The sequence below is a fragment of the Pituophis catenifer genome, unplaced genomic scaffold, assembly GCF_029215685.1.
Source record: "Pituophis catenifer annectens isolate HBS135680 unplaced genomic scaffold, rPitCat1.0.hap2 SCAF_2, whole genome shotgun sequence".
In the NCBI taxonomy this organism is placed as follows: domain Eukaryota; kingdom Metazoa; phylum Chordata; class Lepidosauria; order Squamata; family Colubridae; genus Pituophis; species Pituophis catenifer.
Window position 1 is genome coordinate 265302328 of NW_027256882.1, and position 26265 is coordinate 265328592.

At 34.9% G+C, this 26265-nt stretch overlaps 2 protein-coding genes and 1 long non-coding RNA gene across 7 annotated transcripts in view; 1 reads left to right on the top strand and 2 right to left on the bottom strand.

The window, feature by feature from the left end:
* Nucleotides 1-10828, bottom strand: part of SREK1 (splicing regulatory glutamic acid and lysine rich protein 1) — a 31407-nt gene extending 20579 nt beyond the window's left edge. For 2 of the 3 annotated variants that reach the window (XM_070938851.1, XM_070938850.1), the window contains exons 1-2: nt 10651-10828; nt 6296-6429 (exon numbers count right to left, since the gene is read on the bottom strand). In XM_070938851.1, coding sequence (XP_070794952.1) covers nt 6296-6429; nt 10651-10811 — 295 coding nt within the window. In that variant the 5' untranslated portion in view covers nt 10812-10828. Of the gene's footprint in view, nt 1-6295; nt 6430-10650 lie in introns of those variants that run through there. The other variant, XM_070938852.1, reaches the window with a different exon arrangement.
* Nucleotides 10629-18860, top strand: LOC139313307 (uncharacterized). The gene is made up of 3 exons (XR_011600086.1): nt 10629-10850; nt 15561-15645; nt 18719-18860. It is a non-coding gene; the product is annotated as an uncharacterized lncRNA (long non-coding RNA).
* The window catches only part of ERBIN (erbb2 interacting protein), a 78627-nt gene continuing 66402 nt past the window's right edge, over nt 14041-26265 (bottom strand). For all 3 annotated transcript variants that reach the window (XM_070938849.1, XM_070938848.1, XM_070938847.1), the window contains 5 exons: nt 24366-24488; nt 21238-21441; nt 19106-19198; nt 16625-16699; nt 14041-15452 (listed from right to left, as the gene is read on the bottom strand). In XM_070938849.1, the coding sequence (XP_070794950.1) occupies nt 15348-15452; nt 16625-16699; nt 19106-19198; nt 21238-21441; nt 24366-24488 (600 nt within the window). In that variant the 3' untranslated portion in view covers nt 14041-15347. The remainder of the gene's footprint in view (nt 15453-16624; nt 16700-19105; nt 19199-21237; nt 21442-24365; nt 24489-26265) is intronic.

Genomic DNA, 26265 nt, shown 5'->3' on the forward strand with positions numbered 1-26265 from the left:
AGCAAAAGTTATTGTTCTTGGGAAGGTTCTGTAGAAAATATTCAAATTCTATGTGTCTGTTAATCCGAGATAGACTGTCATAATCATGTGCCAAGACGCAAGAAAAAAAAAAATAGTGATGCTTGTCACCTTCTCACAGAATGCTACAGTGAAGAGAAGACAATATACAAAACAAACACTGGTCAGCACAGAGTTATTTTGAGTATTCCCTAATTTTTTTTTAGATTTGTTACAGAAATTAGGATATTTAATATCAAAATTAAATAAATAGAAATCCGATTAGCCTTGAAATAACATTAGCCTTCTTGATATCATATTATCAATATGTTTATATGCTCTGCAGTTCAAATTTCAATGGGAAATCTCAACAGACTTCCAGAAAGCTTAGGCATGAAGGAGAACATTTGCTCAAAAACATATTTTGAAAAGTAACAGAGAGGTTCAAGGTGGGGGCATGGGGAAAGAAAGTTTCTGAAGACATTACAGAAGAAATGAACACTTCAAAACTTAGTCCACAGAAATCAATGCATAATATAGAAGCTGAATTATATGGAGATAATGTAAACAATTTGATCACTTCATTTGATACTCAACAGTCCTAATTAATACAGAATTTCCACTGATTTCAAATTATCTAAACTTAAAATTGCACTTACAGTTTAAATGTAAAGTCTAAACTGACTTTAGAATTATGTCAGCTCTTACTGATACAGTATTAGTTCCACAGAATAGATTTAAAATGAATCATGAATTCCTATAACAGAACAGCATTTTTACAGAACTGAAAAACCAGTTCACAAATAGAAATAAAAGAATTACAGCAAGAAAGGGACAAAATTAAAAGAAGAAGAAGAAAAATAAAGCAAAACAAAATAATAAAACAGAGACAAGGCGTCCATCTTCTGCAGGCCAGACTTCGTTCTCATTTTCCCCCATGAAGTTGTCACTTGGCGGCAGGTTTAGTGGCATGGCAAACAATGCCTAATTCAGGCAAGTGTAACAGGTCTGCCTTGGCCAGTCTAGTCATCTAATAATGCACAAATATCACACAGAGAAAACATACAAAACCAAATTAATAGTCAAAATCCATCTACCAGAAAATGTGGACATAAAAGTTCAGAATGATGATTAAAGGTGGTATCAGATGTATTTCAATCTTGTCATCTCTCTAACTAGACCGAAGTCAGAGAGAAACCTCAAATACACATAAAATGAGAAGGGGACCACGCATTTTGACAATGTAATGTTGCACTGTATCTAAAATCACAAAGTTAATCATGAAGTATGAATTATATATTTGACATCATTTTTACTATTCAGTGAAGCCATTGCCATGCAACGCTGAGAGTAATTCCTGACAGACAAGATGAACATTTTAAAAAGGTCTTAACATTCTTCCCTCCCCATATCTGGATTTTGTACAATAATAAATTCATAAATATTAGGTATCACGCTATTTGGATTTCCCAGTAGAGAGTAGATCAACAAAGCATGTGTGCTCTACATCCTATGTAACTCTCTACTTTTCATATAAAATCCAAGGAAACTACTAGGTTTGGTATATATAAGCCTATGGATTTGATCTGAGCATTTTACTTTAATAAACCATATGAATCACTTGTAATTAAACTCAAAATTTAAATAATTAAGAAATTATATTTACCCAGCACTGACTGCAGAGGAATAGCTTTGCATACTTACTTTGGAATAGCTTCTAATAGGCTTACTTTTAGGTAGGCTTATTGGTAGAATAATCCTTCCCAATCCAAGTATCTTTCCACTGTGTTCAATGAATTCCTCAAATTCTCAGCCAAAACAGCTGGCTAAAAATTATATTAACTGAAATTTAACATATCTGGGAAGTACAAAGTTGGGAAGATCACCAGATAAATTCTGAGATTTGGAAAAAAGAATTTACATTGGAGGAGGGAGTAAATGCCAATGACTGCTGCATTCTCTTCAATTGTTTTTACATGTATCAATTTTTTATTCCCATGCAGACAGTTAAAATGGTAAATTTTAGACAAAATTCAAACTGATAAGATTATATGCATAATCCTTGATGTAGTATCATATTGACTTTATACCACATAATAGGGAATGCATTTTTAAAAATATAATAACTCACTGAGGGAGGAATTACAATTTAACAAAGTGCCATTGTAATATAAATGACTTAGCTTTCTGTTAACTCATCTTATTATTGAGCCAAATATAAAAGGAGAGAATAGGGCTAAGGAACACCACTAAATCCTCTGCATTAGTCTAACAGAAAGATAATAAAGTTAGTAAAGAGAGATTTTTCAGTTGGAGAAATCTTTGTGTCTTTCTGGGCTGTTTTTAGCACAAAGACAAGTAGAAGAATAGAAATTGTCTTTTCATATATTCTTCTAGGCATGGAAAATACATGAGGGAGAGCTGGTATATTCTCTGTTGTATCCTTATTAGAAATCAAATATAAAAATACAAGCGAGATTATAATTTAGATCAGAAGTACAAATCAATATATTAAGACTAAAAAAATTCAAAGATGTACAAATGTAACCTTTGATAACTATGCTAGTTTATGAAGCTGCTCCAATATATTGTTGTAGACAAAGGGAATAGATGAACACAATAAAGCAATATTTTTATATATTTGCTTTCCTGAATAAACCATATTAAACATCAGTACAAGCAAAATGAATTAGCAAAAATTACATGACCTAACTTACTAATACTTTTAAGTCGTCGCTCTTATCAGACAATTTTGCTTTTAAAACAAAATAAAGAAACTCATTTGTAATATTCTCTATCCAGATATGTCCACATTTTTGCACTGGAAAAAAATATGTTACTTAAAAAAGAACTATTCCTCATTGTGTTCCTGAAGTTGAACTATATAACTGTACTATAATTAACTTATTCCTTTCTATATATAGTGATAGTTTGTTGTAATGGTTAAAGCATCAGGCTAGAAACCAGGGAACCATGAGTTCTAGTCCCTGTTCGGGCACAAAGCCAGATGGGTAACCTTGGGTCAGTAGCTTTCTCTCAGCCCTAGGAAGGAGGCAATGGCAAACCATTTCTGAAAAACAGCCAGAAGACAGAGTGATACCCATGCCTGGAGTCTCGAATTCCCTAGCAGGAAAATTATAAGGCCTAAGAAAAGCAAGTAAAGATGTAACAGCACCAACAGATACTTTTTTGATATTTGTATTTTAGCAAATAATCTTCCACAGCCCAAAGAGCTATGAAGCTATTTTAAAATAAATAATAAATGTAATATGGACAGAAAAAACAATCTTTCAGATTACACATAGGCCTATCAAGGGAGCTTCTCACTCTACAGTCATTCATTAAAATGCTAAACAATAATCTATGTTAATTGGATAAAGGTATTATAAAAGAAAAATGGAATAAACAAACACTTGAGAAAAACTGAAATCGCAAAGGAAGCCAATATACAGGCTGCGTAGAACTGTTCAAATGATTTATGGAAAGCAAAAGTTTAGCATAAGCTAATAATGCTAAGAATAACAGAAAGGATTTCTTTAGATATGTTCACAATAAATAAAAATGAAGATGGCAAACTGTTAACAGATAACAAAGTAAATACAGAGCTACTCAATCCCTCTTTTAGTTCACTTTTTTTTTTAATGAACAAAAGAATTTTGTCAAGAAATTAGGAAAAGCAATAGGTTGAGATGCTTCAATTTGGAGTTGTACTCAGTAATCTAAATGAACCTTTTAAATTCTGTGGCTGAAGCTTGGGCATAGCAGAAACATGGCTGGGAATTATCTTTTTTATTTTGAATGAGTTTAAATTTCCAGGGCTAGATGAATTACATGCTACATGAAATAACTAATTGTCTTGGCTGAATTTCTCGAGAACTGAGCAAGTGCCAGATGACTAGAAGAGAGACAATAATGTCCCTATCTTCAAAGAGAGGAAAAAGATTCAGAAAAGTATGTGCCAGTCAGCATGACATCAATACTTAGAAAAATTTTGAAGAAGATAAAAGAAATTAATTTGGAAAAATATACTTACTTACTTACCAAATGTTAGCATGGACAAATCTTGTCAAAGTAATCTTATGTCATTTTTGACTGAGTACTTCTTGAACACATTTTGGGAATGCTGTATATTTAGTGCACAAGACATTTCAAAAAGTAACTCATGGCATTATTAGCAAAATAGTTAAGTAAGGACTGGGTGACAATTAAGTGGACACAGCTGGGTCAGAAATCATACTCAGCGGGTGCATATTGATGGTTGATCATCAAATCAGAGAGGTATCATACATAATCCCACAAAGATCAATCCTATGTCTTCAACTCTTCAATATTTTTATTAATCATTTATAATTGGATGAAGAAAAGAAAATGATTCTAAAATTTGTGGAGAACATAATACAATGAGCTAGTTAATGCATCCATAGTCAGAACTAAAATAAGTAATGATCTTGACTGATTTGGGAAATGGTCTAAAAGTAAGAGAATAAAATTAATCAGAAATAAGCACAAAACTTTTCCTTAGGAAACAATCATTAAATGTACAAGCATAGGATGGAAAATATATAATCTGGAAATAATACTAATAGAAAGGCAAATCTGTCTGAATCATGGCAAATACTATTTCTACTTCTTTCTCTTTTGGTCAAAATAGTATAGTACTTCAAGGAGGATTCAAAGAAGTTGTTGTAGTTCCAGAAAAGAGCAATGAGAAACTAGAAACTAAATATTATGAAGTGATATTGCAGAGATTGTACATGCTTAGACTTGAGGGGGAAAAACACAACCAAGGGAAAATACGATAGAACTCTTTAAATATCTGATGTTACAAGAAGCCAAATAAATTCTCTCTCATTCCAAAAGGTAAATAACCAAAAAATAATTTAAATTTCAGAAAGGCAGACTTTGACTGCTAGAAGAAACTTTCTAACAGTAAGAGCAGTTCATAAAGGAACCAGACGCTGTTAATTCTATATTTTTAACTGATTTATAGAAAACAAAAGGCTGAGGATATAAAGGCTGCAATGGCTGAGATGGAAAATCTAGAAACAAAAAAAAAATGGCAATGCTGAAATTCATAGGTACAATTCTAATTATTCAGGCAGAAGTTAAAAGGTGGGATTTTGAACAAAAATATAAATAATTCAAGACTGAGCATACAAGTGAAATGGCACTCAGTGAAGGCACAGCATGTTTCAAACTTAATAGTTGATTGTCCACTGCAACCTTACAGCTGCATCTATGGTCCAGAGTTTAAACTTAAGGTATATATTACCTCCCTTCTGAATTAAAACTATTTGGTGGGATACACCATTGGAAGTGGCTGACTTACTTTTCTTTAATGGTTCTGTCTCGGCTAGAAACCACTGTTTTCAACTGCTGTTCCCAACATCTTCCTTTCTACCAACTATGAACTATGAATGAATTATTAGTAATAATGTTTTTCTAAATCCTCTCTTACCTGCATGGCTATTCCACTTTCTTGCCTCTCTACTGAAGCTACAAAAGTGGCCTTCAGATATAAGTACTGAGCTAACAAAACCAAAAAGCTAATACAGGAATAACTGATCATATAAATATTTTGCAACACTAATATAAAAAATAAATGCACTCTAATACTAACATAGTCCAAATAAACCCATAGAACACCCCCCTTAATTAAAATTCCAATAACAGTAGAAGTAAATACAGGAGCTTTTTAGGAAGGCTTTTGCCTTGAAAAATGGCATGGACATAAAAAATATCCTTAAGTTAAAATGGCTAAAACCTTACGCTGTATGTGTTTTCTCATGGGAGATTTGATTTCAGTCATTTTAAATATTCAATTTTCAAAATGTTTAATTTTGAGATTACCTGAAGCAATTTGGGGATCTTGGTGTGGTGTTGACCCCCCACTAAGTAACTACTCTCTATAATATATCATTTTCTGTATCATTTTATTACTGGAAAAGATATGATAATTATCTTGGAAAAATTGTTCTATTTTCATAACTCATAATAAAAACTAAAAAATATGGTTTCTATTGCTGTAACAAAGACGTGTACTCAGCTTCATTTAATTAAAAATATGTTTAGGACATTTTCATATATAAATATGTCTGTGTTGTTCAACTCACTTTTTGTAAGCAAATGGCGAACAACACATATTGGAACAAAAAGAATTAGTGAAAGAAGCAAGTCATAATCCTTGTAAAAGACTACATTAAGGAAAGTATCCACATATTTGCTGAAAAAAACATATGGAACAAACTGACAGAGTGGAGACCACAAAAATGAAAAAAAACATACTGAAAATACCAACCTTCTGCACAGGGCACAACTATCAGAGCTCTGTCAATAAAAACTGTGTTTGTTAGATGCTGGGCCACACCAACACTTGAAGACTCCCGAAACTTAATATAACATACTTTGGAAGAAAAAGCGAGCGGTGCATTGCTGCAAGAAAAAGAAAACCAATTAGATGTTACAGTTTCATCTTTTTTTCAAGCTGTGCTCAAAAGTAATTGTGAACTCATAAACACCAAAAAATAAAAATTAAGACTTATATTTTTCAATATCATTTTAATGCATCTTACGCTGATGCATGTGAAAGTTAATTATAGAAGATATCAGTTCTTCTACAGATTCTTAATTTCTTATATGTCTACTTCATATGTGGTTAAGAATATCAAGCTTTTGCCAGACAATATCACTCAACAACTGAGTTTCCTATTTACTCCATAATATAATAAAATATACATCTAAGCATAATCATTGCCTTGTTGATAAAACATTGTTTCACTACCATTATTAAGTTTAAAAGTAACTATAAATATTCCACTTTTTATAAACTAGTTGACTCTAATAATGCTTTAATAAGTGTCACATGACACTTCTATAATTAGCCTATATAGATAAGACCTTCTAAACAATTTAGGCTGATTTTGAAAAACCACAGTTCAATCTATCTAGCTAATTTCTAATTCAGACATTTCTATGAACTGAAGTCAATCTGGAATAAAGATGGTGCATTATGTGACATGTGAACTATAATTATGCTAATATATTTAAGAAATGGTTTAACAGAAACCATCTGAAAAAGTTTTCCAAAGAACGTCTGACTTCTATGTCTTCCTTTGAATGCCTTATTTCTTTCTTACATTATCATTCCTTCTTTGATATTAAACCTGCAGGGTCATTTTTAATATTTTGACATAACATTTACAAATGTTATGCTATATAGTATTTCAGTCTATATAGAATGTTTCTAATTATTTTCCTCTGCACAGATTGTAATTTTAAAAGGCTTAAAAAGCCTTAAAATTAATAACTATTTTGGGTTCAAATTGTGTGATACAATGTTGATAATCAAACTGTAAATATATTATTAATACTCATATTTCTGTTACAAAGCCAGTCAAAACAGCTAAAATTTTAATGCATTTAACAACTGGATTAATTGCAGGCATGGAAGACCAAAATCTGAACTAGAATATTGTAGCCAATAAGTAGCATCTCCAATATTAGAATGCTGATCTATGAGGAGTCTTGCAAATTTGCATTGGCATTCAAATTTTAAAAGCTATTAATAATAATGCTAATTGCACAAATCATTCATATTTAGCTTAGTTATGATTACTGCACATTAGCAAATAATACTTAATAAAGCATGCTTCAGAGACTACAAATTATTTTGTATTAATTAATATTTCAATTAATTATTAATCTGTTCACACTCAGTAAACAGAAAAGAGAACAGAAAAAATTCAACATCAGTTAATTCTAAGTAATATATAATCAGACAAAATACCCTGATCTCAAAAATGATAACTTGGTCTTTAATGGCAAAACTGTTAACTGTCATAATGAAGGTTACAGTAGAAGGATCATGGATAACTTTAAGTCAATTACTGAAGAGGTGAAATATGCAAATTCATATTCAGAAAGCAATAAAAATGAAATCCAAAATTGAGCAACAAAAATATAGTTATTCAATATTTCGACTGTGTGCAGTTTGAATTTACTGAACAGAGATTGGTGTAAGGAGACTAAAAGGCTTTTGAATTCAAAAAAGAAACAACATAAAAGGTCGGTGACCAACAGTTTGTTTTATCTTAAGAGGCGTATATGGACAATCTAGGGTCCACATGCAGACCCCCAAAATTCCAGGATTGCAGCACTGGCATTTTGTAGTAAAAAAAAACTATTTTGGCAGAGCATATTCTGGCTATTTTACTGGTGATGAGGAATCCGGAGTGGGAATGATATAATTCTCTCTTTCAGAGATGTCCCATTCCTTTCCTGCTATTAAATCAAAAGAAATATTAAAAGGGAATGCAATTCTAAAACTTTTCTTTTTTCTAAAGCATCTTTTTTATCAAATCCTGTTGTTTTGTAAACCATGGTGCTTTATTTGAACATGCTGCACAAATCAAGCTAATTAAAGTTTATTTAATAAGGTTAACAAAGTCATGGCTTATGTGATACATGAAAATAACCAACAAAAAGTATTTTTCTGTGCCATATAGCAGTGGTCCCCAACCCCCGGGCCGCGGACCGGTGCCGGGCCGTGGAGTACCTGGCACCGGGCCGCGCAGCGGCCGGGGGACATGAACGCTGCAGCACAAAGGCTCCTGGGCCGTGCGCAAAAGCTCCTGGGCCGTGCGCAAAAGCTCCTGGGCCGTGCGCAAAGGCTCCAGGGAAGAGAGCCCCGCGCAGGTACGCACGTGTGGCCCAAAGCCCCCACCCCTGCGCGCGCTCAGCGGGCCACGGTAAAATTATCAAAGGCTGATTGGTCCGCGGCGATAAAAAGGTTGGGGACCACTGCCATATAGGATCTGTTGGGGAGAGTGTCGGAAGCCTGGAGAAGGCTATTTATGAAAAGTAAATGTTGATTTAAGTATATTTTGGCTTTTCTAATAAAACAATTATTTCTGCATTCTATATTTTTACACGCCAAGAATTTAAAAATAAATTTAGATTTTTACTATATACTGTTATCAATAAATTATAATGAAGGAATGGCAAGGCCAAGGATCAAAGTAAGAAAATTATTCCCCAAATTGAAAAAGGAGAAAAACAGCAATGAAGAAAGAAAGCAAAATTTTCAAATTCTAAATCCTAATAGCACTATAGACTTTATTTTATTATCAGCTATCATCGCTTTTTATAAAGTTCAAAACTCTGACTTCAGAGTCCTTGCTGAGACTCCCCATCCCAAAAAGATATGATGAGAAGGGACTCTGCGAAAGCTTCAAGAAAAATTGGAGGAACTAAATATGTACAACCTACAGAACAGCAGGGAATGGAGGGGAGGGAACATGACTGACAGTCTGAAACCTTTAAATATATTAAGGGTGTGGATGAAGTACTAGAAGGCAGTATTTTCAGTACTAAGAAAAAATCAAAACATAAGGACATAGTCTCAAACTGATAGGGGGGAAATTCAAAAGCAATGTTTGAAAGCTTGGGACCAGCTTCCAGCAGAAACAGTGGGTCAATTATTAGTAACTGACTTTAAACATAAACCCATGTCCATTGTCTGACAAACATTTTAAAAATAAAATAATAAATTAAAAAACCCTCAAAAGACAGGCTACATGGACTACTAGCGGTCTTTTTCTGACATCAGTTTTCTATGTTTTTATGTTTCCTTTTCTGTGGAATGTCCATCAGAATTAAGTCAAGATTCACTTCTAATATTCTGGAAGCTTTTTAAGAACATGTCTTTTTCAAAGGCAGATCAGTGAAAAGCATGTATGAGTAAGTACATAAATATTTGCTTTTGGGTACATCTTAACCTTAAGGTTTATTTTCTTAATAAAAAGAATCATGTCTCCTATCAGTGACATGTTTGGTACCTTTTATCACACAGCACATTCACGTGCAAAATTCTAACTACTTGATTATAACAAGTACTTGAACACGCCTTGGAAATGTGTCTGGGAAACCATAACAATTCAACCTTCCCTGAACATTATTGAAAGACTGTAAGACATGCATGTCGGGATTTTAAGATTTTACATAAGGTGATACAGTATCTGCGATTGACCGTACCGTGTTACAAGGAAGAACCTCCATTTATCTACAATATTAAACTAAAGATGCCTTAAATAGGTTGCAATTCCTATCCTAACCGTACTGAAATTGGCGGTTCAGCCCATGAAAATTTCATTAAACCCTGTTCCAATTAAGTAAGCAAAGGACCGAAGCTCTACAGGGTTGGTTGAAAGACTAAGGCTGATAAACTGCACAACAGAATCATTTGGATGAGCTGAGGGGGAGAAGCCTCTGGGAAGGGATTCTAGAGGGCTGCCCTTGCCGCATCTTTTCCAAAGCCAAACAAACGGCTGAGGGCTCGGATCAGGGCTTCTAACAAAGAAGCGCCAACCTCAAAGTCGGAGGCATTTCTCACAATGCCCGAAAGGGAAAAGAATGATAGGACTGAGACGAAAGAGGGAGAAAAATAAATCCGTGAATAGGTGCCATCTTCACTCCGGGCAACAACCCTCTCAGAAAGCAAAAGCCTCAAAACGGAGCTACTACCAGCCACCCACAAGCAAAATGGAGGGCGCAGCATCCGGTCAGGTTTTTTTTTTTTTTTTTTTAAATATATACCCCTTTCCTTAAAAGACAGTCATTCCCGCCATTCTCTATGGCTTCCCGGGCCTCACTTACTCCGGAGGGTAAAGGCGTAACTCCTCAATGTCACCTAGGAAACCGAAGAGCGTCCGCATCTGCTCACTAGTAACCGCAGAGGATAAATTAGTGACTTGAATAACCGAAGTAGGAGTTAAAGGAAAGCCGAGGGGGACCCCGATTCCACCGCTGTTCATCATGATGGCGGCAATTTCTCTATCTGACCCAAGCCAACGCACGTAAGTGAGGAGACGGAAGTTACCATAGAAAAGGCGTCTTGTCCTAGAGTGCATATAAGTTACGATGTTTCCGTTCACGTGGTATTCTATGAGGTGGGAAGCGTTAACAGCGCTTGTCCTGCGGGTATGGCTTTCCTAGAAAGGTGGTTTTGTAGAGGAGGGTGGGGGAGTCCCTAATTTGGACTGTCATTGTTAACCAAGGGTGATAAATGATCTCGCCACTATTGGAATTGAAGTCCAGCACGTCTGAAAAGGGACAACTTGGAGAGGACAGCTCTATGGTCAAAGTATCCCAAATACAAAAACCAAGGCACAGTGCGAAGCCCGACCTTTCCTCAAGCTAGAACGAAGTTCTCCGAAAACCCCGCATAAAGCAAATTCACGGGTTGATGCACGTGGGAAAGGGGGGGGGGAGGCGTTGCAGGGTATGACGACACCTGGTATTTTGTAAACCAAACGACGGTGACCGTGTACAGTCACACATTTTTAGAGCCTTACACTTAAGCGCTATTTAAGCATATTTTCTTGTCCCATATTTATATAAAACATGTTTTGTATAATTATGAGACAAAGAAAAACATTCTTAAGTAGTGGAAGCGTCTTCTATAGGTGGATTTTTCATGTATGTATGGCACCAAACAATTCTTCACGTCACTGAAGGATATTATTTGCCTTGTTGGGTTGTACCCAGATTAGACCAGGTTTAAAAAGCGCTTCCTAGACCTGAGGCTCCGGCGCCAGCTTCAGAGCCATAGTTGGAAGTGTTAAGGATTTGAGGATCCACAGCTACAACCGCTCAATGTGATGGCAGATACGAGTGGGGACTAAACGAGGGTTGGGCGGAAAGACGTCTTGGTATGTTTCCAGAGTTTTCATGCTAATTGAGTGTCCTCTCACAAATCACACGTTTTCCTCGCATACAATGAATTCATGGTTTATCAGTTGAATTCTGCATCCCGTCTTTTCACCGCTCTTTGAAAATCTAAGAAAAAGCAGGAACGGAATAACGGGGAAAGACTTTTCCAAAGCGAGGAAGGGGGAGGGCGGACACTGAGGACCAGGCATGGGATCCCAGCAGCTCTCTCGGTACCGGGATCCTCAGCAAGCTTTCCTCTGGGTAGATTCAACTCACTTCGGACATTCACTTTCAGGTCTCTTAAGAAACTTGGCAAATATTGGAGAGACTCCCCTCAAATTTTGGACATTTCCCTCTGGGTCCGTCTAACAGTTCAGGGATGAAAAAGGAATCCAAAAAAAGATTCAGATTTTGAAACACTTTGGTTTCTGGGTGTGAAATGGGCAATGATCTTAAGGAAGCAGAAAGCCCTGTACTAGTTTTGACGAATTTGTATTTTAAATACTCTCATAATTTTCAAAATGCTTGTTTAGCTTGCAACACTTCTCATTAGCATAACCCACAAAGCATAATTGAGAGACCTGGAAAAGCATCCTCTCTAAATTGTTGCCATTGGCTGTGAATTTCATTTAAGAGTCAATTTGTCTACCTATCTATCTACTTAAGCTACCTACCTTCCGGAATAGCAATCAGTATCAAATGCAAATCAGTATGAAATGATTTGTTCATACATTCTATTTAATTCAAATACTTTTTTTAAAAATTCTTTAAAAATTCCAAGGGGGTAAGTTTCAACCATTTATAAAAAGAAAGTTTAATTTAAATTGAAACCAATAAAGTACACATAACTTTAAAGAGCATTAGTTTATTATCTATTCTTCTCATGTGTTACTCCAGAAACAATTTAATTATATACAAAAAAACTGGAATGCTGAATAAATGCTGATCAATAAAAACATTACAGAGCGGCTGACAAGGGAATAGTTATTTTAAAAAGTAGTATACAGCAAATTAATGATAAAGGCTTGGTTCTGTGTGTCCCTTATTGCTATGATTGTGTTCACAGATGTGTTCAAGTATGTACACATTTTTAAACTTGTCAAAAAATAGTAAAAAAAATATTTACACAATAAATATGTGGGACTTTTTCCAAAAATTTCACTTGAACTGATTCTTTAAAGAACTGTTACAAAAAAACCTGAATTGATAACATGATCCATTCTGTATCTATTCCATCAAATTTCCAGACATATTTTGATAAAATGAGAAACATTAGAAATCCATGGCTTCAAGAAATGTTTTCCTGTTTCGATGAGCTTCTTTTTTCAACAATTTCTCCTCAAACATATATTCTGACAATGTTTTTTCCCCACAAAAGAACTTTAAACAGAATTTTATTTCCTTTTAAACAGACAATAAGCACCATTTTTTCTTGCACTGTTACTTTAAAGTTTAAACAATGAAAAATTTTGGCAATGGTTTTAACAAAAATTATTCAAATGAATTTCTAATTTAGTTTAAGGAATATTTCTCATTTCATACAAAATACAATATTTTGGGACATATTTCATTCTTATGACTTGTATGCAAAGATAAATAGAATCCATATTCAGTTTTGAAACTTATCTTTCATATAATTATGATTTTGATTATTTATATTCTCTTTATTAAAAGACTGAATTTAATAGTTAAAAGCAATGAATATGAATGTGAGTCACTGAATAAATTGTAAATAAAATAGCAACATTGAAGCTTGTCACCATATAGCTTTTTTTAAAGATTAACAGAAAATGTGAATTTTACCAAAATACAGCACATTTCTGCTAATATAAAAAACAATGCCTATGTAAATTTTAATAAAATCAACTAAAGTTAATGTACAAAGAGTTGTTAAAGGATTTCAGTTAAAATTAAGAATTATATGCATTACAATATTCAGTTGGTAAGTGAAGTGCAATATCATTTAGGTTTAGGTATTCAAAAACTACTGAGCTAACAACGTAGATTTTCCATTCAAGTATGCTTTTGCAAAATCTTTAACAGATTGTTACTTTGCTAAATTTCTTTTTAAAACTATTGATTTCTATTAAAATTTCAATTAAATGAATATTTTTCCAACGATGGGTTAATCATTCACTTTTAAAAACAGTTACTGTCTTCTATGGCACTTTTCTGTGGTCCATAATACCTATGTATTACTTATTATCTCGTGAATTAGGCAATATTATTCCATCATGAACATAATAAACATTTGTCAAACAAAATTATAATCCAATGTTTTATGCAAGTAATAATAAACAAAAGGCAGCTTGTAATAAATCACTCTTACATTAATATAGTTAGAAATCCTTTAATGACTCTGAAGTGTCGAATTCACATTTAATGTCACCTGTAGGAACAGCCCTTTGAAGATCACACAAGTTGGTGGGCCCAAAATACCTGTCCCTTTACAATAGGGAACAACCTTCTATTGCTATGCAACAGCATCCCATAACCTGGCTTTGGTTATAGCTCCATAGTATTATTTCTTTTAGTCTCACAAGGCAATTGAAGGCCAACGAAAATCAACAGTTCTTTCTGAATCGCTTATTCTGGGGCAGCCCAATCTTCATATGATTCATTATCATAAGCCTCCTTGAAAAGACCACAGCTTTTCTATTCAGAACATGCACATGTTAAAATTCAATGTGTCTCTGCGTTATCATCATACATTACAGGCAACACAGCAAAAACTGGCCATTTCAGGTTCTTTTCAAAAATGTATAAATAATTTGAATATGGAGCATTTCATACAAGGCAGAAGAAAGTCATTCTTTTATATAAAACCAGGAATTTTTGTAATGAGAGTACCTTTTCAGTACAACTCCATAACATAATTATTTTTAAAAATATGTGTGATTAAAAACACTCAAAACTAAATTACACATAAGAATATGACAGGCAATGGATTTGATATGAACCAATCCTGTAGAACTTCCAGAAGTATATTTATTCACTCTGCCTTTAAAAAAAAACAAACCTTCATGTTTTGTTGTATTTTTTAAATTGGTACATATAGATTCTCCCATTAAATTCTTCTCCCTTTCTTTTAATTTCATACTTTTACCTGGCCTTTTAATTTAATCCAATCAGTCCACTTTCAGTCTACCAATTCATCTATACAATATGCACATTGCAAAGCCAACTTTTAAAATTTCTTACCAATAGCTACCGAAGTGGTTTCAGCAAAGATTCTAAAAATAAATGAAAAATTAAAGGCAACAAATCTGCTATAGGACAGAAAGCCCTGCCATCTGTCCACTGGCTACAATGGAGGCTCCTTGTACACAAAGTTCTGTAATGTATATGAATTATCCACAAAATAAACCTACCATCTGTACTAAATACACCACAGGTTTGTTCTTGGGAGGAGTGATCCTTGATTGCTACACTGTCTTAAAACAATTTAGCTCTAATTACCATATGCATTTCCATAACTGCTTCATTTATATTCTTTACAGTGGTTTTTCCCCATAACCACAAATTCATTATTTTATTACTGTACATAGTTTTAAAAGTTTTGCATACAAAAATAGTCAAAATATTAAGTCTTCCACAAGTCCTTCAAAAATTACACAGAATTTCCTCTTTCTCCACAGTGCTTAAGAAAGCTCTCGAACAATAGTAAGTTCCACTGTGTTCTGAAAAGTCTTTAGCAAAGATACTGCTTGCCCATGATCAATACTGATGAAGCTATATCCATTAGCCTGAAAAGAAACAAAAACATTAATTAAAAGCAATAAGTTTTTAAAGTTTGTTTTTGAACCTTTTTTAAAAAACACCATTCAAATGAAATTCTAATTTTTAATTTTCAGAAAACTTTGTTGTTGTTCCAATAACATGTCAATGAAGGAGGAATACAAAAGAGCAAACATGTTCATATGTACAGTCACAGCAGTGGTGGGTTTCAAATTTTTTTACTACCAGTTCTGTGGGCATGGCATGGCTTGGTGGGTGTGGCAGAGGAAGGATACTGCAAAATCTCCATTCTGATCCCAATCCAGGGGAAGGTTACTGCAAAATCCCCATTTTCTCCCGATCAGCTGGGACTCGGGAGGCAGAGAATAGATGGGGGCGGGGCCAGTCAGAGGTGGTATTTATCTGTTCTCCAAACTACTCAAAATTTCCGCTACCAGTTCTCCAGAACTGGTCAGAACCTGCTGAAACCCACCTCTGAGTCACAGCCACTATCTTCTATCTCTAGGAACTGAATTAACAAAATCATTATCATCATTACAGCTAAGACTATAATCCTGAAATGTTAAATAGTTAATTCAAACACTTTATCTGGAAACTTTACCAAATACTGTACTATTTTGCAATAAGACTCAAAATGGTAATTCCTCCAACTTTTTATTTAAAATCAAAGATTTACATACAATTATTCATTTTTAATAATTTGTATGGTGCCTTCAGAATTTTTTTCTAGGGTGGTTTACAATATGTGGCAGAGAATGTTGCGTAATTTTAAGGATCAGACTCAATAAATGATTCAAGAATGAAGTATTCAAACATAACACTATTTATTTACAGTAGGCATTCTATATTCTCTGAAAGATTGTAGATAGAAGCAAGGAGGAGGTGCATACATCCCCTTTTATATTAACAAGGCGGAGTAAAGGATGGGAGTGGTTACATATGAATATATTAAGGGAGGAAGAATAAATTAACCCCTGATACCCCGTGTATATACAATTCCCCTATTAGAGAATAAGGCATTTACTTGTGACAGAGAAAAGAGACAGTATCTTAATAGACTTTTTTCCTAATTATCTACAGAAGGGGGAAATGGGTAAAAAACTCAGAAAACTGATAGAATCTTGCAGACAAAGGCATAACGCTGTTGAAAATAATTGATGAATACTTTAAATTACATTACCTGAATAATTTTATCTCCTGGCTGTAATAATTTGGATGCAGGTCCTTCAGGCTGTACTCTAGTCACAAAAATACCCTTCAGGATAACAAAAACAGAAGTAATATAATAAACATGTATTTATGCTGGGTAGTTATTAATAGCAGCAGCTATTGGCTGGCTATATTATTTTGAACAAAAAATGTTTCAAATCTAAAATTCATGCATGTTATTAAAGCCAATAACGTGTAGGGAAGGTATAAGAAGGGCAGTTAGTGGATATGTGGGATTCTGCAACCCAATCTCTGAATAATATTACATTTATACTTGCTTCTGATACAAAATACATGTTAACTAAGCTGACTTTGTATAAATATACAAAAGAATGAAGGCTATTGCTTAGCGCATTGTAAGCCGCCCTGAGTCTCCGGAGAAGGGCAGCATATAAATCAAATAAAAAAATAAAATAAAATAAAATAAAAAAACTAGGTAGTAATGAAAATAAAGAATTGAAGTGAACCCATCTTAATATCGCAATATTAGATTATATCAGTCAGTACCACACAAGTACAATATCTTCAGTGGCAATGGTTAATATTCCAAATCTTTTCTACTGCATAGAACTTTTATTTCTACTGTGGCAAAGCTCCTGACCAGGAAGCTATCATAAAACTTCCAAACATTCCCAAGCCTCCCCTCAATTTTAAGTAATATAATTCTTCCACTCCAAATGGAAGAATTGGGGAAGGAATTGGCTATTTATCAACTGCCAGGGGGTAGTTGTAATGCGTAGATTTCCTGAAGCCTAATGAAAAGCCTTATTGGTCAGAGCGGTGATCATTAATTACATTGGTAATTGATCTCATGGATTCTGAAAAGGGTGGAGCTGGACTACTAGGTTTATCAACCTACAGGAATCAATTTGGCATATATTTTTGTTAGCTGACATCTATAAGTTCCACTAGGCTGCTAAATCTTTTCAATAATATAGCAGATTCTACAGTTAGATTTGTTTATTTTAGAGAGTATGCTCTAAAGTATGCTTACTTCCTAAATAATGGACAGAGTAGGGGAGATTTACGCCAATGACTTGCAATCTTCCCTGCTTGGTTCCCCACTGTTTTTCTGGGGAACCTAGCAGGTAAGGTTGGAAATGACAGTCACATGATTGTGGGGGTGCTGGAACAGCCACAACTCTGACAGATCAGAACTACCATTCTTTCGTTCACCATGGTTGTATTTTCAAACAGTGGCTAAACAAATAGTTGAGAGATATAGGTAGTCTTCCACCTACAAAGCTCCCTTAGTTTTAATAGCATGCTTTACCATACTGTGAAAGAAGGCTTATTTTAAAATAAATATCTTCTTGAAGCAGAATTTTCTGATTATAACAACAGTTGAAAGAAACTCATATAAACTTTCTTTGAACATTACAGTGAATTAATTTTTATGACATGACATTATAACTTATAGTGTTACTGTATAGTTGAAATTATTTTATATTACAAACTATGTTTATGTTATGTTTATTTTTTTCTTATTTTCATGATGAAGACAGCTTTTTTCATCAAAAGATTATGTAAAATACATTTCAGTATTTTAATCCTGACAATTTGAAGACATTTTGAAAAGTTTGTATTATAAAAGGTTAATGAAAAATAAGCACACAAGTGATATTGCGATAGATGTAGGAAATTAAAATTCACATTTTAAACATATTAATTATTTATATCTTTTATATTCATTATACAGATGTAAAGATATTGGATGGCATCTTGAGAAAAAAAGTAATTTCCACTTTAAACCCATAACAGCTAAATGGACACTAAGAATTCCTGTTTCTTTGGAATTTCATTTAACAAAGAACAGAAGAGAAAGATTAAATATTCTATTTGTATTAAAGGCAATACGGCAATGCAGAAATACTCTAATCAAACCTGCAAATAACAGTGCAGATTTTTTAATGTCAAGGCAGTGTTATTTCTTGTATGCATTGCATAGCAGCTTAACTGTCACATTCTATATTAACTGAAGCTTTTAGACAATTCTTTAAGAAAATTAAATAGATCATTACAATAGTTTAACCATATTACCTGTTATCTCACCTATTATCTTCAGAGACTGAATGGCAAATAAGCTAAAGAAACAAGCCAATCAACCCGTAAATGCCTACAGACTCAAGATGTGGTGTGTATGTGAAGAGTTACAACTCACCAGTTAGGAAATGAAAACACGAAACAGATTTATAGAAAGTACTCATGATTTGGAATATGTACAAAATGATGTTTAATTATATACAATTTTATGATTTATATGAAAGATTTATAAACATTGTATAAAGAATGCATGAAAAAAGCATTGGCAAACAAAATATTAAACACTGATGTACAAATTATCAGTATGTTTGTGATATTTGTATTTTCAATTTTTTCAAATGTTAAACAGAGTCTCAATGGATAAAGGATAAACGTTCATTTAAAGAACATATTTTTAATTAATACTCACATCATCATCTGGTCTAAAGGGGTTTCCCCTACCCCCAACTCCTCCTGATATACTAAATCCAAGTTCTGGATCTTTTTCAATTCTTACTCGAATCTAAAATATAAAACATAATATTTAAAAGCAGGTTACTTACATATTCAAGACTGTGAAAATGAAGATAATCAACCCAATTATCTTGAATATGTTAGGGATATTATTATTTTTACAGTTGATGTTTTGTTTATTTATTTTAGAAGTATTGCTTATATTCAGTAGTGGGATTCTATTGGTTAGCACCGGTTCGGTAGAACCGGTTGTTAAGTAGTTAGGAGAACAGGTTGTTAGAAGAAATCTCTTTTTGTTTTTTTTCCACTTTACAGGGTTAATTCTGTAAGGAATTGTTTCCTAGCCTAATCTTTATTGCCCTGCTTACAGAAACTGCCTCTCCATTAGCCCTTATTACACTGTTGGCAGTATTCCGGTTCCAGAGCTTCTTGGAGGGTTTTTTGGGGGGCTTGATTTTCTTAAAGGGGAAGGGTTGTTTTACGCTTTTTACACCGCTGTTGGGAGGAAATACTCCCCTGTTGGAGTTCTTCCAGCCAAGGTGCAATGATCAGCACGTTGAAGAAATAATTGAATAACAAAGCAGAGGCTTTTAATGACAAGGAACCAAGATGAGTGACATTCAGCAAGACTTATTGGCTAGCTAGAAAGATTGACATTCAAACGTGAGTTTAACTATCCTTTCTGACTTTTGGTCTAAAACTGATTTTTGGTGAAGTTTAATTCTGGGCTTGGTGATGTTTAATCCTGTGTTTAGTAATGAGATAATTTTCCCTATTCAACTTTGTTTGTAAGGAAAAATGTTAATCTCTGTTCCCGAAAAGAAGCAGCTTCGAAAATGTGACTAGTTCCCGTGTCTATTTGTTCTGGTAATTGGTTTAACAAGCAACAGATACTCTGTTTGCTCCTTTGCTTCATTCTGGAGAGCTTAAATGACCTCTCTGCTAAAGGGTTTCACTTTATGAGCTACTGATAGTTATTATTGCATTTTAACTATTTTAATTCCTCATGGTGCTCTGCCACCCTGCCTGATTTGTAACTCCAGTTTGCAGGTATTTCTAATCTAATGATTGGTATTTAGGGCAGCTTTATGCAAGCAAAGAAGCTTTTGTATTTTTGTACAGGTAATCCTGCACTGAGAAAAGTGACTTACGACCGTTTTTCACACTTACGACCATTGCAGCAAACTGTCATTAGGGCAAAGAAGCGATGTCACATGACCACTTGGGCACATCCACCCGGTCACATGAAGCACCGCAGTTGTGAAATGATTGACACGGTTGTTAAGAATGCTGCAACGGGCATAAATGATGACCGGTCAAAAGTGCGAGGACCTGTCAGAAATCACTTTTTTCAGCCCTCTGGGTAGTCCCTATGTGAATAGGGAGTACTCAGAGGGCTGAAAAAATTATTTTTGACCAGTCCTCGCACTTTTGACTGGTCTTTGCACTTACAACTGTCCTCACATTTTACATTTTGCGTGTCACCGTGGTGAAGAGAAGCAGTTGTGAAATGAGTGACACGGTTGTTAAGAATTCTGTAACGGGCATAAATGTGAGGATGGTCTAAGTGCGAAGACCGGTCAAAAGTGCGAGGACCAATCAGAAATGACTTTTTTCAGCCCTCTGAGTAGTCCCTATGCACATAGTCATACCCACCCGGTCAGACAACCAGCTAGCCATGCCCACCCAGTCACATGACCACCAAGCCACACCCATCCAATCACATGACCACCAAGCCATGCCCCCAAATAAGCCACGCCCACAGAACCAGCTGTTTAAAAAATTGAATCCCACCACTACTTATATTGCTTTTGTAAACTACACTGAAGGGAACTTTTAACTCAAAAGTTAGTTTTTTAAAATAAATAAAATGTATCTAAAATTTTGACAGCATTCCTAAATAATGTCTATGAAAGTAAAATAGTACTGTGATAATAAAGCCATTGTCATTTTTGTAAGCCTGAAAGAGGCCACAGTGAAAGAAAACAACAAAACAGAATTGAGGTTAAATATAATTTTCAGTGCTTAGTTATAGGAATGAAATCCATAATCTATTAACTGATCCATAAAATAAAATTTTTCCCTTGCCTCTTGTTTTGATACCTCATGGCATTGTCTGTTTGGACCTTGAGGCTGATTATAGGGATGGGCAACTTTAAGCATCAGATAATCAATCAATTGCTCTCTGGAAGGATGTCTTGCCACCGGTGTTTGGGGTCCAGCATGATGGATTTGACTATAGTTTGGCTGAGGTCTTGAGGGATGACCCATCTGGCCATTCATCAAAGGTATCTGAATAAATGAAACATCTCGTTAATATTTACAGTTAATATTTACACCAGCAAGAATATATTTTGATTTATTCACTATTCTATTTATGCACACAAACACAAAAACAAACACTGTATTTTTAAAAATACACAATAATTTCTTTATGACTTCTAAATAGCCAATATTCACTTGTTTGGAATTGTTCTTGCTGACAATCAAACTCTAAAATGACTTATAAAACATTTGAGAATCTCCTAATGTATTTCATGGTCTCATCTCTCTCAGATGTGTTTCATTTCCAGAGAAAATGAAGTGACAATCACTTAATTATTAACTCCTAGGGCACTTTTTAATAGAAGGCTAGTTGAATAAGCAATGTTGACAAAAACTACATTAAATTAATACAAACAGTACAAAGAAAGCAGAAGTGTTTAAAGATGGTGAAGGGATTTGACAAGAATAAAACCAAATTCCTCTAAACCAGGGATGTAGCCACAATCTTGGTACAAAGTCAACAAGCTCAAAAATTCGTTAATGTTTTCAGGCCTTTCAATAAGACAGAATATATGTGGAAGTTGAGCGTTCTAAGCAGCCTCAGCTATCATGGTTAATGGATAAATGCTAGACATTATCTAGATACATGGGGTTCCTTCTATCAACTTACATCTAAAAAAAATGATTACAGTAAATTGAATTCTTACTGACCTTAATTCAATGGGTTATTACAAAAGTACTTAATTTTTACATGACAGAAGTTACAGGAGAGAGCTGGATGGGGAAGGGGGAAAGAGATTCAGGGTAACCACACCCTAGAATATCTCTATTAGGGTAGAGAGTTACAGTTTGGCAAGATTCTGTCCATTGGATAAAAGCAAATAAACAACTGGATTTTGTTGGACCTGATATTATTGGTCTGATTACCTCAAATATCTCTCTAAATACATTGAGGAATAAACTTCATTCATAATGAAGCCTTTGCATTTGGATAAAAGTCTATACGTACAGTATCTTGTAACATAAAGTGTGAGTTCTAGTCCCACCTTAGGTATGAAAGCCAGCTGGATGACTTTAGGCCAGGGGTGTCAAACTCAAGACCCGTGAGCCGAATCTGGCCCACGGGGTGATTAGATCTGGCCCGGGGGCTGCTCTGGAAAAAGTGAAGGACCAACCCATGGTGCCTCTACCAGTGAAAACGGAGCTTGGGAAGGTCACACGCAGCCCTCCTGAGCTCTGTTTTCTCTGGCAGAAAGGTTGTAGGAGGCTGTTGCGGCTGAAAACACAGCTCAGGATCCCGTTTTCTCTGGCAGAGTGCTCAGGTTGCCATAGGCACCCCTGACACGAGTGATGTTGACCTGACCACGCCCAACCCAGGAATGCCCATCCGGCCTCCTGAGGTCAAACACAACCCTGGTGTGGCTCTCAATGAATTCGAGTTTAACACCCCTGCTTTAGACCAATCAGTCTCTGTCAGCCCAACCCACCTCATGCTCGAGTTAAATAATAAAGGTGCAATAAAAATCTAACAATAAAAAACAAATAACTAAATAAAAAGTTCCCTCATTGATTATATTACTCAGTTTAACATGGTGGACAATATTTTTATCATCAGTTTTTGTTATGTAAATTTTTTTGTTATGTAAATTATGCTGTTACTTTTTTCTTGACCTTTACTTGTCCAACTCTTGACTTCATTCTTTTTAGCCAGCATTTCCAGGAACTCTAGCTGGCTCTCACTTCCTTCATTTCCTCCATATCAGTTTATATCTCCTACAATGCTGCTTGGACTCATCATCTAGCTCTGATATTTATCTTAATGCTAGTGTCCGTAAAAGTGTTATTACCTATAGCTGGTGGAATACTGGCAATAGGGCTTTCACCCATGTCCAACTTATCATAAAAAATAAGCTGTGATTAATTTTCTTTGCAATGAGATACTTTGCTCCGATTGCTCTGATTTCAATTAGCTCTGGCTGCCCACAAACCAAAAGAATATATCAAATCTGCCCATTTCTTTCTCCCTTTTCCCTTATCAATTGATACGTATCGGAATAGCACTAAGCCTCCATTGTAGATGAAGAATGGCAAGAGTGCTATGGTCATATACTTTTCTTTTTTAAACAGTGTCCAGTCTGTACTTTCTTCCTCAGATCAGCTCCTGCAAAAATCCCTTGGCATTAACCTACACTGGCTCTGTCCTTTTCATGGATGGGTCACTTTCCCCAGCTAGTACAAAAGCAGTGGACTTTTCATTGCTTCTAGTCCTTCTTTTGACTGCCAGTCTGTCTTTTCAACTTCTTATGACATCACTGGAATCATAATGAAATCCTTCACCAGTTCTCAAGATTGTTTAAATTTGAATTACTTTAATGATTAGGTTAGTAAGGGGAGGCAGTGAGTTAATGCATACCATGGACATCCCAGTACTGATAAAAGACTAGGTGCTAATGCCTAAGGACATATTATTATTATGGTTCTGAGTCAGCCTAATATTTTGACTACACTTGGCATTCTTATCCACCTAACAAGTCCTTCGCAAGAACCTGAGATAGGCAGATGTTTTTGTTTGACGATGATTATTATGGTTCATCGCACTATCAGCCAGATGTTTAGACTGGATTTGACATTTTTATCCACTTATCAAGTCTTTCCCAAGGTCCCATGATAGGCAGCTATTATTACTATTATTATTTGTTAGTCCTCATGGGTATTAAGTATCTACTTCATTCCTAGAAAGGTGATAATTTTATATTTTACTGAAAAGAAGAATGCTTAACTGAAAAAAGAGGAACAATCTTTCAATCTGCTACTGGCAGCAACAGCAGAGGAAGAGACAAAGGTAAAGCACATGAGCCTAAAGGTCATATATGTAAAATTAACATTTAAACAATACTAATTACTATCACTACATTACAGTCATATGATTAATGAATCGTACAGTTTATTACCTGCACAGGAACTTTTTTAATGGCATCTGGAACAGCCTCTTTCAGACCAAGTGTGGGAGTTGAATAATTCTGCTGTCCAGAAATGAATACATCCTCCTCTACTGGATTAGCTGTTTGGGGATGCTGAAAATTACAAATAAAAGCATGTAAACATTTCTGCTATATACCAAAGCAAGTTAACCTTTTTTCATGCTGTTCATAAGTTTGTTCCTGTATATTGCCTTACAATTACGCCATTTGGTTTGTAAACATACCTTTTAATAGCAGCTTTGCTATTTATTTTCTCCTAGGAACTGAAATATAGCATGACTTTGGACAAGTGGACATGCTGTTCAACGACAGATGCAATTGGTGCTTCAGTTTAAAATAAAAGGAAAGTCCTTGAACTCTTGAATCTATCACATGTATTTTAGCCAGGGAAGCAACATAGGAAATCAAATTAAAGACCAGAGCTACACAGGAAGAATATGGTTTTATTAAATTACAGACGTTCATAGTTAGTTTCGCCCATGAATTAGACAGCAAAAAAATGATGACAAAATGAAAGAAACTGTAGAAGTGGACATGATGCAAGTGAATATGGACATTTACATAGCACCATAGTAAAAATTATACTGGTGCCAAAAGTGGAAGAAAGAGAAAATATACCAATAGAAATCAGAAATCTTGCCTAGTCAGTGTGATTGAGGACTAGAGTGAGAACTGGATTATTATTTTTTTTACTCAAAAGACCATAAGTGCTGTGCATGGAGAAGCAATCCAGACTTGAAAATAGACTACTTATGGAAAGAAGAAAGCATAGAAGATAGTCACATTCATATCTGATCAATAAGATGAACAAATCTTATTAGATCAATCAGACGAATACATGACAGGAAAGTAGGCTCAACCTTATTCATACTACAGTACATCCAATATTACAAGACAATTTCTATTCACATAACAGAACTTCTTTGTTATATGGGCTGCAGATCTGGTCCAAGTGTTCCCAACCACCAAGAGCAGATTTAAAGGAATCCTTAAATGTAAAGATGTGGTGCAGATGAGAATATCCATTTATCAAGAAAAATGAAAGATACCAAAATCTTTATTATATATACTTTAATCTGTGAATAAATAAATTTATAAATTAAGCTCTGTTACTACTTCTAAACATGAATATATAAAGAAATATATTTATTTGCATAAAAAACATTTATATTTTGAAATTTTCCAAACAAAAACCCCTCTCACAATTCAGAATGCTTGATCAACTTGGAATAAAGTTGAATCATTTAAGAAATTCAAAGCAAGAGGCCATCTATTTATGTTTAAAATCATAGTGGTGCTGAACAAATGGTAGTTATGCCTGGTCCTATAGGTTACAGTTATTGCAGTGCCCTTGTTGTCATGTGATCAAAATCTGGGTGTATTTATGACAATAGATAACTTCAACTCCACCAATATCCTGCTCCCATCTCTGCTCTTTAACTGCCATGCTCTTCACTGCTTCTGCCAGCCCAGCCACCCTGTGCTCCACTGTCTCTGTTCTCTCTAGATAACTTCACAAGGTGTGCCTGGACCTTTGCAAGGCAGCTGTTCACCAGGCTAGGCCTTCTTCCTGAGGCTGTTCATGCTCTTGTCCAATTTGAAAGGCTCACAAGAAGGCTTACAAACTTGCAATTTTGACAAAGACATATTGGCTTTAGAAGAAGGCAGCTGCCTTTCAAAGGGCTAGGTGGGTGCACCTTGCCAATAGTGGGAGAAGAGAACAAGAGAAGATCAGCTGAAGGGTGGTATGCAGGATACCCAAAAGGGCAGAGAGATGGGTAGAGATAGGCAGGTGCGGGTAGTTGGAAGCAGCCCCTAATCTTACTGAAATCTGGACTGGAACAAAGCTGTGAATGGCTTTAGTCAGGGT